Genomic DNA, 16,181 nt, shown 5'->3' on the forward strand with positions numbered 1-16,181 from the left:
AGATAGTATTTGTCATTTATATTATTAAGCTTTAGGCCCCTATCGGTGTGCTGAATTGTTCGAAAACAGCTGAAAAACCCACAAACACAAACATAACAGTTAACAACGTGTTTAGAGATCACATTTCCTAGATAACTATTGCATGATATTTTACTGCAGTAACTGAGGGTAACGACCATGCTTGGTTAAGGTTAAGTACCTTGCTGTGGGAGGGGCTTTTGAAAGGCGAATCAGAGAAGACACTCAGAGACTTCCTGGGATATACATGCTTACGCACATGTGCGCCATTGTCCCATTGGGAGGCAGTTTCTTTGAATGGTCTAGCATATCAGGTACAAAAAAAAAACATTTTAAACATACGCAGATGGTCTGGTACTCGGGGGACACACCTGATCTATCTGTTTAAGAGCCTGACTTGCAGCTCCTCACGGCTCACATCACTGCTTCCTTAAATAATGTTATTAATACTCCAGTGTTTCATGTGACTCGGAAACCGGCATTTCTGCCCAAAGGACGTATTCCCTGTATCTGTCCACAAGACCCATGACCCTGACTGACCTTCCCTCCATTTGAGGTATGAATTAGACAGATATTTCTATCGGGTTTTGGAAATATTTTACAAATGGACTCATCAGAATCAGAATTCACTGTATTGGTCAGATACACCTACATATACTAGGAATTTGTCCTGGCATTATTGGTGCAGAGGCGCACTGAATTCTGAATTCAGACAAAAGGAACTAATTAAAATAACAATAATGCAGATTTAAAAATATAAGCAATTGCTCAAATTGGTAGTGAGTAAATTGTTACTTACAGAATACACAATGCAAAATTAACACCTGCCCTGTGTGAGGATCGAACCCACGACCTTCAGGCGCTAACAGGGCAGCATGTATTTATCACTAGGTGCCCAAGGGGAGGCAGTATTACATACTGTGTCATATTACGTCGGCTCAGATGATTTGCTTGCCGATTCAATAAGACGCTCTGTCTCCCTCTTGTCTTGCTCTGCATATTCTCTCTCCCATTGTTTTCTCTCACACATCCTCAACATGCACAGCCATTATAAACTTTCACAAGTCTGGAATTACTTGAAAATGATTTTAATGCTGTTTTTTCACATTTTCAGCTGTTGTACCGAATATCCACACAAAACCACATAGAAACCAAGAATAAATGACAGCATCATAAGATTCTGATTTCTAGAGCACTTCCAACTTAATAATAAAAAATAACTGCCTCGCCGCTTTACCATTGGTATTATTTTTTACAAAAAATTACAAATATTTAATACTTTGTGATTCTCCAATATTTATACAAAAACTATACAAAAATCAAGGTTCAGAGGTACTTAGTTTATACAAATGGTAGAAAAATCAAAAATAAAAAGTAGCGTGATGATGATGATGATGATGATGGAAACGATTAACATTCTCACATCGGAAGGCAGTCTGAGGAATAACACGGAGAATGCAGAAAAGCCGCCACTCGGAACGTCTGGAAGGTGACGTGAGCTTTCATATTTGGGTCCTGGTCTCTCCTCAGCCTTTCAGAATATCACTTATTTCGCAGGGAGCGAGACTCACGAATGGTGTGAATCTCACAGACGGACTGCTGAGGTTTTGCCAGCGGCCCCACATGAAGCAGAAGTGCAGAAACATCCAAGCACACAGAAATGGGCAGCAGCCATTGAACCCCCCCCCCCATCATGCCCAGTCACATCTCTGTCCCAGTTTCACCGTTTCCTCCTTTCCAGCATCTCCATACATTTACATTTGTCTTTCAATGAGTTAAAAAAAATTAAAAAGTGTTTCTGGCAAGCTGTCCAAATAATCCGCCGAAAGTCACTTCCCTTCCCAGCATACACTGCTTCCGTGCTCATGAGAGAGCCCAGCTGCACGCTGTTAAACATGGTTGCAAAATAAAAGTTCAATGACTTATCTAAACGATGGTTTACTGCACGCTGTCTTATAAAAGGACACAGTTTTACAGGTAAGTAAAGAGCAGTGTCTAGCATGAGCATCAGGAGAGCACAACATTAGTCAGTCACTCAGTAACAGTAAGCCGAAAGACTACGCATCCTACTACTGCAGCTCAGGTCTGCCCTCCGCAGGAAACTGGAAGGAATACACTGGGGGAGCCTGCATTAAAAAGCCAGGGGAGTCAAATCACATCTGAAGGCCATGTTTCACAAGGAATCACACTCTGCACTGATCTGCCACAGCCGAGCGAACAGCCAGCCGTCTCTTTGTATCCACTGCAGTGTGAGATGAGCAGAGCCGCGCTACAGCAATCGGCAGGCTGGCAAACCGCTGGCCGCTTCTCAAGCAACAACATACACGAAGGGGTAACTTTCCACAGCCTGACAACCCCAGTCTGGGGCACTGAATGTTCATGTAAAAAAAGAAGAAAAAAAAAACACTTTAGTGACAACAGGGTCACTAAAATCCTGGCAGAATAAAAGCATCACAAAGTACTATTTAATAATATAATAAAATACAATAAAAGGAAGAGAGGAGCTGCAGGCTCTCGCTGCAGTGTGCAGTGAGCAGTGAAAGGCACAGAGGACGGTGAAATGATCTGAGTGTGGCTGAACACCCAAGACGCCTCCCCCGACCAAAATCCCCCAGCCAGGCCTGGAGTACCTGCCTGCCAGCTGGTCACCGCTGCGCAGGACAGCTGGAACGTGGAAGCGTTCTTTGCAGAGGACGGGAAAATGGAGAAGATCGCTTACACGGAGCAACGTGCTGGTGCAGACATCCTGCTCTTGCTGCGCCAGGGTTGTGGGGCGCGACGCCTCCTAACATTCCAGTATGCTATTTACAGCCGCTTCCAGGACAGAGTCTGCGTCAGCCAATGGCGACCGGCTTTGCTCGAAGGGGAGGGGCCTCTCCAAGCCCCGCCCCTGTAGAGGCGCACTGAATTCTGAATGGTACTGTAGTGATGTCTGGAAACTGCTGTACTCGTCGTCACAGACGCTGAAGGAGCTCTCTGGAGATGCGTTCATGTCCGGGCTGTTCCTAACCGCAGGGGAGACCTCTCCAGCCAGCTCTGCCCGGTGCAGGGGGCTGGGAAAAGCTGCCGGCTTCGGCACACAGCAGAAGTCCTCCAGGAAGCCCTCTGTGAAGGAAGGAGGCGGTGAGTATGATCACCAGACGAGGGCTGGAAAGGGCCTCGGAGCAGCCGCGACTCACCGGGGTCCACCAGAGCTAGCCGCTTGTCCTGCGTCAGCTCCTGACTCTCCTCCTGGTTAAAAGTCCGACAGATCATCACAGTCTCTGACGAGGGACTGGTTCGCTGTGGGAGGGATGCAAATGATGGGATGCAGACCATTGCGTTTGTACGTTCCTGCATACAGTTGTTTTTTAGTAAAAGAAACATTTTTGGCTAGCAGCGTCATGGGAGCTACCTCTGCCTCCACCAGCAGGAGATGCCGGTACTTGCTCAGCATCTCTCGTGTTCTGTTCAGAACGCTACAAGCTGCAGACTCGAACTCCATGTCCACTGCGAGAGAGAGGGAAGGAAACATGCACTGGGATGCCACTGACACATAAAGGAACAGCTCGAGCAAACACACACAATCGTGCGAGGAAGGCACCTTTCAGCAGGTCGGCGTCACTCGACAGCGCCCCCTGGAGCACGTGGTAAGGCAGGAGCCGGCGGACGGCGTCCTCCGGTGAGGTGAAAGGGGACGTGTCTGCGGACAAAACCCGGGCCTGGTCCAGCTGCAGCCGCTGAAGGACCCTGTGATGGTCGGGTTAGGTTCAGACTCACTGAGAAGAAGCCTAGAACATTCAACAGACACTGAGAAAAGATCTAAAACATTCTTGTGCCAGTGAGAAAAGACCTAGAACATTCCGGAGCCATTGAGAGGAGAGCTAAAAAGTTCCTGAACCACTGAGAAGAGATCTAGAACATTTCTGGGCAACTGAGAAGTAAAGCATCATTCCACAAAGTTCTTCGAAGCTCTGGGTTAAAGTGGGTGGAGCAGTGTTCAGTTCTCTGGGCTTCCTGAGACAGACGGACACTCACAGGTCTCCCTTAGAGAGCGGCTGTGGGACTGAAGTCTCCCGGAAGATGGGCTGTAGACACAAGGCAGAGCGGCGTGTTACCAGCACAGGTGCAGACAGTCTGAGCTCATCGAGTTAAACCTTTATTCTCCGGCTGAATAGATCATACCAACATCAGGGGAAAATCCAGAGTCTCAAAGTCTAAAATGGTGCTTACAGTGGCTAATGTCATGACAATTAACACAACAAAATTACAATGACCAGATGGAATCAATTGTTTGATCCGAAGTGCTTTAACAGTATCGCACGCATCCCTGCAGAGACGTACGCAGCACACTGTGTGTGGCGATGCTTACAGTCATACCTGTGTGGTCTGCAGTTCGACTTGGCTGGTGGCATGTGAAGGTTTCCCAGCTGGAGAGAGAAAAGGAGGAAGGGAGCCGGAGGATTGAGACGGAGCTCTCATTTTCACAACACACACACACACACACACACACACACACACACACACACACAGAAAGGGTCCCTACCTTTAACTGCCTGCTGGAAGCCCTGTTCCACTGCTGATGAAGAGTCCTGTGATGAAGAGGACACTACGATCATGGCCTGAACAGCTGCCGCAAGGTCAGAGGTCACATCACCGCCACTTAAAGCACGACCACTTAACTGTCATCGTGGTAGAAACATATTTATGTGGGTGACAAATGTTCAAGCTGTGCTATTACGTTAGGGTTAGACTCAGACTGGGCTTTACTGATCCCCTTGGGGGGAAATTCGCTTGGTTCAACAACAGATATAAAGAGGATACACAGCCATTACTGTAAGAAAAGAGGGAGGACAAATGTATAATGTAATATAAATATTAATAAAGAACGTAATATTGACAGTTTACGGCAGATATATACAATGTTCCGCAGTTCAGACCAATGTTATCTGCAGTGAAAGACAGAAATGAAATACTGCAGTGATGTCATATAGGTACAATGAAAGTCAGAGAGAGTTAAATATCGGCAGAAAGGTGAGGATTTAGAGGAAGTTAAGGTAGGAATGATGAGACGGGAAAAGACGAAGTGAAGGGAATTCTGATCAGGAGTTGGACTGACCTGGACCACAACGAAGGCCTGCATCTCAATCGACTGCTCTGGCGCCCCCATGTGTATGGAGGAGGTAGCGCCCTGTGCCAGGGGGACCAGAAAATGCTGTTCAAGGTTGACTGAGACCTGCTGCTGAGCCTGGAGCACGGGAGCCCCTCCTCCTGCCAACTGATTGGCATAGTCACAGGGAGCGGCCCCGGCCGAAGTGACCAGGGTGCCCTGGGTAGGACCAGGGGCAGAGGTGAGACTGGGGGCCCAGGATTTGGAGGTGGCCCCCAGTGCCTGAGCTACCTGCACCACAGCAGGGGCGGCTTGAGGAACTTGGCCGCCGATCAAGCCCTGGTTCACAATCAGCTGACCCCCACCTGAAAAGCCCTGCCCTGCTACCAGCTGCACAGCCGTCCCACTCTGATTGGTCAATATGGAGTAGGCGGGGCCCGCTCCGGCAAGATTGGCAGTCTGTAGCGCCGGACCATTTAGCACCGAGGGAGCTGAGGTGAGGGTGAGGATCTGCCCTGCCGAGAGGCCGGGCTGCTGCGACTGTGGCTGCTGGATCACAATGCTGCCGGCATGGCTAACAACCTTGGCCTTGTGGTCAGGCTGAGGCGAGCAGACGGGACCAGGAAGCTGCACACCCAGGCTGTAGACAGTCTGGCCTCCAGCGGAAAGGGGCCTGGGCTGAATGGGCCTGACCACGGCCTGGGCAGGGGGCCCCCTCTGGATGATTATGTTCTGAAGGGGGGTGGATGTCCCCAGAGGGGTAGGGGTGAACACTGCACCCTGCACACCGCCCCCTGGGGGCGTGGTCATTACTGAAGAGGTGCTATCGAAAGCCCCAAGAAGCTGAACTTGCCCAGGAAGAGAGCCATTGTGCAGAGACTGCTGAACGAAGGTCTGGGGCTGGATGCCGCCTGGGAAGGACAGCCCCGCCCCTGCCACGCCCTCGAACCTGCCCCCTGACGCTGACATCTGGGGGAAGGCTGTGGGACCAGCTGAGGACTCCAGCAGTGCCTCCTGGGCCAGTGTCTGTTCTGTGATGTCAGCCTCCAGCAAAGACTTCTGGAGGATGTCGAAGGGCTGCTCATCCCCAAGCTCCGCCCCTGACGGCGAGGCCCCGCCCAGATCATCAATGAACTGCAGGGTGCTGGAATCATGCAGCTCCGCCCCGTCAGCCATGCCCAGGGGACTCCCATCCTCCTTTATGTCCAGGTCGCCCTGCGAGGTGTCAAAGGGAGATGTGGGCTCACTGAGGTTCTACACTTCCAAACTCATCTGTGTTTACTGACAAATTGCAAATTTGCAACAAAAAAATGATTTTAAAAAAAGAAACACTGTTTATTACTACATTATAAAGCAGCTCTGCTTTTCATAACTGGTTAATGTTTAGATAATTACCATTTGAACCACATTTATTCTTATTGAAATAAAGGAACATTGAGCTGTCTGCTATCAGATTACGTTTGACATCATTTAACCATCGGTTTCATATAACAAGAGCTCAGCTGAAATATCATGCACAGGCCACATACCCAGAGAACAGCACACAGTACGACAACCACCTATGCCGCCCTATACCTGGGTCCTTGTCTGGGAACCTACCAATTTGCTGCTGGATCCATGGAGATAGCTGTCCAGGGCATGTGCGTCTCTGGGTGGGAGAGAGCAACAGACTGTCAGTATGTGATCACCTGGAGCTCAACGGGATAGAGAGCTGCAGGAAATTAGGCACCAAGAGCGTTCTGAGGCTGGGGGGCGTGACTGGGGGTGTGGCGGGGCTGTCAAAGAGCCGCTATAAGCGACTTAAGGCGGCTATAAGCAGGAGGAACATTCCACTCACCCAATAATATCTAGCAGGTGGTCATCTTCATCATCCATGACACCTGAGAAGCGGACATGAAAAGTCCACTGCATTAGACACTGCATAATTCCAGAGAGGACACATACACTGTAGCCTTTCCCTCCACTGTAAGTTGCTTTGGATAAAAGCGAAAGATAATTGTGAAAAATGTAAAACGTAGACGTCATGACAACTGAGTTGGCTTAAGTCAGATTCATTTAACTCACAGGAAGTTCACATCACTCAGCCTAATCTGTGCTTCATGAATCTGTATCAATGTCATCTGTAGACCACACGTGAATGAACACTGGTGTTATGGAGAAGATGCCAAACACAGATTGCCAGTATGATACACACTGTAGATGTAAATACCTGCGCAAGAAGATAAATAAAAACTGTCTTTCTTCACTGGCCATCAGATCATCTGGAGTTCACTTAAAATGGGGGGGGGGGGGGGGTTGTGGGGGCAGCCAGTGGCCCCTCACAGGATTTCTAGGGTGAGCATGGTGTGATCCATACAGCAACCTTGAACTCCTGCCATGAAAGAGAAAGAAGGCGGTATGAAGCCCAGATACGAGCAGGTAGCAGGCAGATCTCACTGACCAAACGTGCACCGTCCAGTGGCCTTCAATCTAAGAAAGTGACAGACACATACGTAACAAGACAAGGCCTGGTGTAGAATGACCTGACGGCTAGCAAAAATGCTAATACTATGCTAAAATGCACAATTGTATAGTTCAATACATAAACAAAAAAGTTCAGTGAAGTTTTCATAATTTTAAGTTAATAATTTGCCCCTTGTGTCGTCCATCAATCCATCCATTTTCCAAACCGCTTATCCTACTGGCTCGTGGGGGGTCTGGAGCCTATCCCAGAAGCAATGGGCACGAGGCAGGGAACAACCCAGGATGGGGGGCCAGCCCATCGCAGGGCACACTCACACACACCATTCACTCACACATGCACACCTATAGGCAATTTAGCAACTACAATTAGCCTCAGCATGTTTTTGGACTGTGGGGGGAAACCGGAGAACCCGGAGGAAACCCCACGACGACATGGGGAGAACATGCAAACTCCACACACGTGACCCAGGTGGAGACTCGAACCTGGGACCCAGTTTTTGTCCAAAACAACGTATACAGGAGGAAATCTTGGAGCACATGGCATCCAGCAGCTCTCGGGCAGTTAGGATAAGGGCTCAGTCCAAGGTCCCAATGGTATCGTGACTCCGAGTTCTTTCTGCTGGCCAGATTCCTAACCAAGGGAGCCACACAGCACCCCTGACAAGATGTACCGTGAAAACGAGCGTGCGTTAGCAAATCATGGGGATGGAGACTCAGCACAGAAAACTGGGGGTGACAACATGACAGGTGGGGAGTTTTCCTGTATGCAAGACTGATTAGGGACACTGTTTAAAGGTGTGCCAAAAACCAGAGTAAGCCATGTGGGGACTTTTGGGGGGAGGGGGGCTGGCAGCAGGAGTACACCAGGAGTCCTAGTTCACTGGTATTTGCTGGTGGGGTAACTCTGCTTGCTGTGAAAGACCCACGTATCACCGTAGGTTCACTCCAAAAACGTGTGGCAATGTTTCTGTACCAAATAATCTAATAATTAATTAATAACAGAAACCGGGAAAACTGGGACAAGGCAGGTAATTGCGTTAAAGGACCCACAGAATCCAAAGGTGGGAACCATGATTACCCAGATGAGTCGACTCCTTTTTTCAACATGATTCCATATATGTGGACAGTTTAGTCACCTTTCCGTCATGTGGGGGGTGGAAAAAGAAAACCTGACACCTTTATTATAAAGGCAAAAGGGAATATGCACATTACCGGAGAGCGAGCATGGAGTCTGAGACAGCGGGTAGCAGCCAGCTCGCTTCGGTCGGAACAAAAACATGTAAAAATGAGAGGGGATTCGGCACAGGGTAACTTTAAAGCGATATCTGATACTGGACATAACATTTAAAGTGTCAGCTGATCATTTCGCGGAAGAGAGTGGCAGTAAAAGCCTGCAGCTAGCTGACTTAGCAGGTATGCTAACAGACTAAGGCGAAGCCTCATTCTTAGCCGCGTTATTCTTCTCCGAATTGGAGTTATTGAATTTTATCCCGTATGCGGAGATCCAGGTGGGCTGGGGCATTAAAACGCTGAAACGCCTCTTTATGTACGACGTGGGGCGCCTCTCTTCTGGGCGACCTTCGCTACCCTCCACGCCCGGACACCCGCGTCCGCACCGGAGCCGAGCTGGCGGACAGAAGCGTCCCGTCCCCCGCCTCCGCCGTGCGGGTCCTTTCTCCCCCCCTACCCCTCCCTGCCCAAAGCTAATCGTGGTGCTCTGCCAAGGGGACGGTACGGGTTCTCTTTCTCCCGTCCTGTTAAAGCGGGAGGGAGGTTTTCGGCGAGGGGATGCGGGCCCGTTACCGCCGCGGGCTCCGCTCTGATAGCGGCTTCGCTCGCCTCTCCTGCCCGCCCCGCTCCTCAGACAGCCGGCCGGCCGGCGCCCCTGCGTTCGATGCCTCTGCTTCCCTCCCACCCCATCCGCGACGGACTTGTAAAAATAGAGCATAACCATAAATATTTATTTGGATTTGCGTGTCGCCGAGGCGGCTGGAATCCCGAGGTGATCGCGGCTCCTCTGTCTCCCTTCTTGAAATCCAATATCTCCATTTGGCAACTTTTTATGAGCCCCCCTCTTCCTCCTCTTCCTCCTCCCTCTGCCTTTTCTCTTTATTGTCTCATTTTCTCCCCTCTCACTATCTTCCCTCCCCGTAGGAAGGGGACGGAATGAGGCTGTGTGGCTGCGCACCGTCTTTTCCGCCTTGAAAATTTTATCACGAAATTAGAATCGACTCGAAGGGGGAAACTCACCGTCATGAAAGAGCAGAGGCCGGCGGACGGGGTTTCCTCGCCATGGCGCCACGGGCCCGCGGGGGCAGCGCCGCTCGTGCAGACGGCGGCAGCTGCAGGCAGGCGGGCGCGCGGGCAGCCCGAGGAAGCTGCCGCCGCCGCAGCCGCGCTGCTCTGCGGCCTCATAGCGCGTGCCTGCACAGAAAGCGGGGCAGCACGCGGAAATAATCGACGGACAGTGCTAAAAAAGGCACAAATATGCTTGTTTCATTTTAGCGTCGTCAATAAGGGAGCAAAGGTTTCCCCTGAAGTTCTACAAATAAGTCCGTTCACCAGGGGGTTGATGAGAGCCACCATAAGGTCGCTATCAAGCCAAAAACAATTACAAAAAAAGCAATAGTTCAGCAATAATACATACGGTGCATTACTAGTAACGTCTGTGGAGATTAATTTGGCTCTCAAAGGAAATGCAGATCTCATGACAAAGTATGAGACAAAAATCTAGTTACAGTGGTTTGTGATTTACGAGGTTTAATATATTGGTGAAGTATTGCATAAAAGCGATATTAATGATAGTTTCCACAACAACATGAAAATAGATAAGCACTTAGAATGATTATGCAAATATGCATATCCACAAGTATGCTTACATGTCGTGACTTTGTTGTCGTTAAAAACAACGCATCAATAATGAATGTCAGTTGCTGCCCCGAAGGAGAATTTTAAATTCTATTTCAAGCTATTAGATTTTTCAGTTGTGAAAATCATTTATTTTCTCATTGTCATTTTTATCCTGCCTCATACTAATGACTCCGTCCTTAATTTAGCCATGATGCTGCCTAGGGCTTTGAGTTTCTCTCATAATAATACCAGAAACCCAGAGCACTTCAGCGAATGGGAAACTGCTGAATGCATAAAATATATTTAACCCTGATATCTGCAATAGGCTCCAGTACATGAATACTAAAGAAGGCGCATAGTCCCATCCACTCACTCTCCACATATGTAGTTATCTTCAGTTATTTTTGTTTTTCTTCATTTATTTTTCCAGCAGGTTGAAATATTTACCCGATCATACACCAAATAATTTCCTTTTTTTCTCTCTTAACCATTAGCTGCCTTTGCTGAATAATCATACTTTGTTTATAATGGTTGGCATCTATCTGACTTCTGTAAAACTACCGCTGGTTCATATAAGAGTATACACGTGGGGGGAAACCGGAGCACCTGGAGCACGACGACATAGAGAGACCATGCAAACTCCACACACACACGACCCAGGCAGAGACTCAAACCCGGGTCCCTGCGGTGTGAGGCAAAACTGCTAACCACTGCACCACCATGCCGCCTCTTGATAAGCATTAAAGGTTGGTAAATAAAAGCATGTGTTCCACAACACTTATTGCCTGCTTTTATGAACTTCAACGAAAATGTACACCACAGGAAAGCTTAGTGAGATGTGGCTTCAGTCCATCACTGATGCATTTATCTAAAGTAACATACATTTTTGTGAAAGCTAGGTTAGACAACTGGGGGGGTTAGGGCCAGCTCAAGGGCATAATGGTGACCATGTGGTTATTTGAACTGGTAATTTGTTGATCACGGGAACAGCGTCTCAACCCTCTGAGCCAACACGTGTAAAGCGCAGTGTCAGACTACCAAACAAAGCAACAACCCAATAATGCAATTAATGAGATCAGCTGGCAAAGTGCAACATCCAGTGATGTAAAGGTAGTGCTCCAGGTGAGGCTCGAACTCACAACCTCGGCATGGCTCTGCTCGTACTGCTGTATAAGTACCGCGCGCTAACCGATTGCGCCACTGGAGCGAACTGATTCATTTTGGTATGAAATTAAATATTTCATCAGTTTCCGAATATCTTTTCTAGAGCAAAGGCTCCAGTATGAGTATGTCAGGTAGGTCTGTATTGTGCAGCATAAATCCATGTTGTATACATGTTGCATACATATATTTTTTAGGGTACTGGCGGATAATTACTAATCACGTTTCTAAGAAGAGGGAAGAGATCTTTTGTTTTCTGAAGCCCGTTGCGGCTGCTAGCTGTTGGCAATATCCTGCATTTCGATGCAGTTTTGGCTGCTCTCAATGGCGATTTCGTACGACTGTTCAAGAGTAACTAAGCAGCAGTTGGATAATGTTGGAGGTTCCGATGACAGGACGCTCGGTGCCGAGGCTTGAGGCTTCACAGAACCAGGATAAACAATGAGGCAAACTCTACGTTTTTGCAGTAACTACTCCAAACTGTTAGCTGCATTATTTTATTATCTCAGGTTTTGCACAGGATCTGATTTATTTCTTGGTAAAACCATTAGCATCATCTTTACGCAAATAAAAGGCTTTCAGCGGGGACCTATAGCGCAAACTTGTGGCTGTGTGTTGGAATTGTCACTCCACTATGACAGTTATCCAGATTTCAGCTCAGAGATCAACAAAGTTCTGGAATCAAATGTATAGGTAATGGACATTGTTTAAAAAGTCTGTGGTACTGAAAGTCCACTGTGACTTATGCAAATGTGTACCATGCATGAAAAATGCACAATGTAGTGTTTGTTAACTTTGTTCCATGTAAAGTGTGATTATATCAGTTACACCATGGACACACAATTGTGCACATTTTGTATTGAAACATTCTTCTTACACTGAGTGACTTTGTAGCCCTGAACCTTTATCTTTTGTTTGAATTAGACTTATTTGTTTAAAGTGTCAACACCCAACAAAAAGGAGGAAAAGTTGAAAAATCCAAAAGAAAAGGGTGAATGCTGGTGTTAATTCAGATTAATGCAAGTGTTCAGATGTTTTAGACATTTTATTCTGAGATTTTTTATATATATAATTATCGTTATAAGAAACTTAGATGTTTTGGTGCTGTGCACTTTATTTTCACTCTATACAATTTATTTCTGTTAATGTATTGGATATTGCACAGGAATACATTAAAACAAAGTCATTTAAGACAAAAAATGGACTAATAAACAGTGTTTAGACTAATAAATAATACAATGTGAATTTAAATTTAGAATGAGTCTGTTTTGTACTTTATTCTCATTGAAATCTGTATGAATATAAATGCATGACAGATTATACTCTGACATTAGTTCAACACAAACATGACATACATCTTCATCACAAGGACAATCTTTAAACAAACAGTCTTCAAGACACAAGTCAACCAGCTCAGGGTTCACATTCTGCAAGAAATCTGTAGCTCCATATAAATGAGGTACTGTATACATCAGTAAGGGACGTCTGTTAGGGGACCTCGAGTTGTGGACTGGTCTTATTCTGTGATTGTTCCATGCAGACGCAATTTCATCCAGTTCCTCCTGAAGACAGAAGAAATAATAGGCTATTTACACCTCAAGGTGGTGCAATCTGTATAAAAACAAGTACTGTAATGGTAATGCATACGTGAACTGTAATGTAAAAATGTACAGGTTAAGAACAGTCAAGAAAAACATGGAAAAGTCATGGAATTGGAAAATAAAATTTGCTCTGGCGTTTATTTCGTGGTGTCGCAATACACCGCTGAAATATCGGTCGTGAACGAATCGCCTCAGCTCTATTAAGTGAACGATGGGAGCCACCTGCCGACAGTGAGACGTTTTTTAATGTTAGTGGCTCCATACGCCGACTGTGACTGCTTGTTGTATAAATGACGTTCGCGCGTGATATCGTAATCAGGGTATGAAATAACTTATTGCACATGGTCATGAGAATATATTTCAGAGTGATTAAAAAGTTATAGAAAAGTGGCCCACGAGAAGACTGCAGTTAAGATCGGCTGTTATGTAAAATGCTATAATAATGCATTTGAAAATACAAACTGGAATATGTGCAATAATTTTATAGCCATAATTTACATTGCCGTTGTGTGTGATTGGTGTTTTATGTTATGCCTACCTGAATCATGTTTTGGAAACAAAACTGGATCAGCGATTCGTCCAGAAACGTGTCCATAAAATGTCCATCTTCTTTGAGAGTGTCAAAGATGTTCATCCAAAATTGTGCGCACTGGCTTCGGAGAGTGAGTCACCATCTTTCAATTCGTTGATTAGTAGTACTTGGGCCGAAAGAGACACACTGTGCCGCAACATTTTCATTGGGCTGAAAAAATCTTTGCATATCTGTGATATAACTGTTCTCCGTTCCATGGTCCAGTCTGACTCTTGTAGGGCATCCTTCGTATTCAGAAACAGCTGTTATATAATATCCCGCAATAACGCGTGGATCATTTTTTGTTTTGTAAGATTCGAGCCAAATTATTTTCCGGGAAAACCCGTCGATACATTCACTTATGGCAATGCCGTACGGTTTTAACTTATATCCATCGATGTGCCATACGTAATTGGGACCACGGCTATTGTACACTCTCCGACGCAGTCGATTATTTGCCCTTAGATCTACTCCCTGACTGTCTAGTAATCGCAATATCATGCGAACTGTCTCTCTGTCAGTAATAATCCCATGTAACCAACATTTCTGATGCATCCATCTATAGCCGTGCGACTGACCCGATGCTTGTAGCTGTTGTTGAATGAATGCTGCCACATCAGCCTCGTCAGTTTTGTTCTTTTTTCTCCAAAGCTGACGTCTGTACAGAATTCGCTCGAGGGTTCGATTGCTAATTTGAACTCCATGGAACTCTTTCAGCAACATTAGTATTTCTTTATTTGTGAAGCCCCGTTTAAAGTACTGCTGAACATGCTTAGCAAACATAACTCCGCTAACTGTATAGCAACAGTCACCTCAGCTTGTTGTACACATTTCCCACATCTCCCGGTTATTATGACCATTTAAGTCGAAGTCCTGAGAAAGAAGAATAAATCTTGTTGTAAAAAACAAAATCTCGTGGGAAAAAAACTTTCTCGTTATTATGAGATACTAAGTCGTAATAATGAGAAAGTTTCTCGGTTTTATGAGATACTAAGTCGTAATAATGAGAAAGTATCTCATAATAACGAGAAACTAAGTCGTAAAAATGAGGTTACTCGTTATTATGAGATACTAAGTCGTAATAATGAGAAGGTTTCTCGTTATTATGACTTATTTTTTTTCTTTTTGTGGCGGAAATGGGCTTCCATACCAAGACGATATGACTTAGAGTAATAATTATGATAAAAGCATAACAATATATTTTAAAAGTATAATACGTTTTGGATTTTGCTTCACTCTGTACGCAGGCTACTTGGCTTCCAACAAATAAATGCATAATTTGCAACGTTCTAAATGCTCCAGGATGCTCCTTAGAGAATCGTCTGAACAGTACAAATGTAAGGGATTGTGTTTGCTGGCAGCTCAGAAGGTTAAGGACTGATGTCCATGATTCAGTTTTAGGCCTATTAAAATATCCTGAAAAATAATTATGGCAAAATCTCAAAAATGCACAAAACTAAGCCTCTGTGCCTGTGATCAGAGGGTCCATATAACAAGTGATCACAGTTAACCCTGTTTTTTAGAGACTGCATGGACATTTTAACACACAATGTTACCTACTGCCTGCATACACAGGAGGGAGTAACCTAAGAAACATCTTACTATTCATACTTTTCAAGTTGGCTTGAAATCATTACCAAACAAGTAACGTGTCATAGCATCATGTCAACCTTAACCCAAGTGTGTATTTATTTTCAGAAACTTCATTTAAAAGATACACAAAGAGCCATTTGTTTGTTAATTACCAACAATAGATAGATAAATACATACATCCATATATAAATACTTTATTAATCTGGAAGGAAATTTATTTGTCTGTCTGTTTATTTATTTACTGTTTAAACACTACCCAGGGCTGTATTGGGATTAAAAATTTGCCCAGAAAGGTCCCCCACATATACTTACATACTTTTTAACCACACACTGAACGATCCACTGTGGATCCACATTTTTATCGCAACCCAACAGTTCCGAAACGGTGGTCTAGATGGCCAAACCCTATGATCTCACTGCAGTCTCGTTTTTAATGTATTACATGTAGTAAGTCAGACAGACCTCTCAACTTTATTGTGGCCGACGTCACGTTTCAGTTCTCCGAAGGATTTATGCTGTTGAAGTGTTAAAAACTGCACCGTTAAACACAGACAGAGAAAGTGATCACATCTACTGAACATGGTCAGTACGTATCCCGATTTCTGCAAAATGAATTTAGGCTATATTATTAACTTAACAGTCAGGGACTGGCCTGGGCTCAACAACAGTAGATCGAAACCCAAGAAAACCCCGAACAGGTTAAAAAAAAAACCTAAGACATTTATAAAACCTCAATTTCCGCATTATCGTAATAGAAGACCCTCCTACGGGGTACATGATTCGCTACTAAAGTGCGAGTGATATTTGAAGCGTCCAATGGAAATGGCGAAGTGTA

At 45.7% G+C, this 16,181-nt stretch overlaps 1 protein-coding gene, 1 long non-coding RNA gene and 1 other non-coding gene across 7 annotated transcripts; all 3 read right to left on the reverse strand.

The window, feature by feature from the left end:
- Positions 1–1,090: 1,090 nt before the first annotated feature.
- On the reverse strand, positions 1,091–10,035 carry bicral (BICRA like chromatin remodeling complex associated protein). Of its 5 annotated transcripts, XR_007384134.1 has the most exons (13): positions 9,821–10,035; positions 7,317–7,478; positions 6,945–6,987; positions 6,707–6,755; positions 5,117–6,322; positions 4,544–4,589; positions 4,378–4,427; positions 4,036–4,085; positions 3,602–3,747; positions 3,413–3,507; positions 3,198–3,300; positions 2,738–3,123; positions 1,091–2,387 (listed from the first exon to the last, which is right to left on the reverse strand). XR_007384134.1 is itself a non-coding variant. In XM_048987389.1 (12 exons), the coding sequence occupies exons 3-12, from the start codon at positions 6,980–6,982 to the stop codon at positions 2,804–2,806; spliced, it is 2,103 nt and encodes a 700-aa protein (XP_048843346.1). In that variant the 5' UTR covers positions 6,983–6,987; positions 7,317–7,478; positions 9,821–10,033; the 3' UTR covers positions 1,091–2,803. The 5 variants fall into 5 exon arrangements, 4 of the variants coding, with proteins under 4 accessions (XP_048843346.1, XP_048843349.1, XP_048843348.1 ...); XM_048987389.1 differs by having other exon boundaries at positions 1,091–3,123; positions 9,821–10,033; XM_048987392.1 differs by lacking the exon at positions 9,821–10,035 and adding an exon at positions 9,522–9,806 and having other exon boundaries at positions 1,091–3,123.
- Positions 10,036–11,534: 1,499 nt separating this feature from the next.
- Positions 11,535–11,627, reverse strand: trnai-uau (transfer RNA isoleucine (anticodon UAU)). The gene is given in 2 exon segments: positions 11,535–11,570; positions 11,590–11,627. It is a non-coding gene; the product is annotated as a tRNA-Ile (tRNA).
- Positions 11,628–12,611: 984 nt separating this feature from the next.
- LOC125715630 (uncharacterized) lies at positions 12,612–16,057 on the reverse strand. The gene is made up of 2 exons (XR_007384135.1): positions 13,721–16,057; positions 12,612–13,143 (listed from the first exon to the last, which is right to left on the reverse strand). It is a non-coding gene; the product is annotated as an uncharacterized LOC125715630 (long non-coding RNA).
- Positions 16,058–16,181: the final 124 nt, after the last annotated feature.

This window comes from Brienomyrus brachyistius, chromosome 20, assembly GCF_023856365.1.
Source record: "Brienomyrus brachyistius isolate T26 chromosome 20, BBRACH_0.4, whole genome shotgun sequence".
NCBI lineage: Eukaryota > Metazoa > Chordata > Actinopteri > Osteoglossiformes > Mormyridae > Brienomyrus > Brienomyrus brachyistius.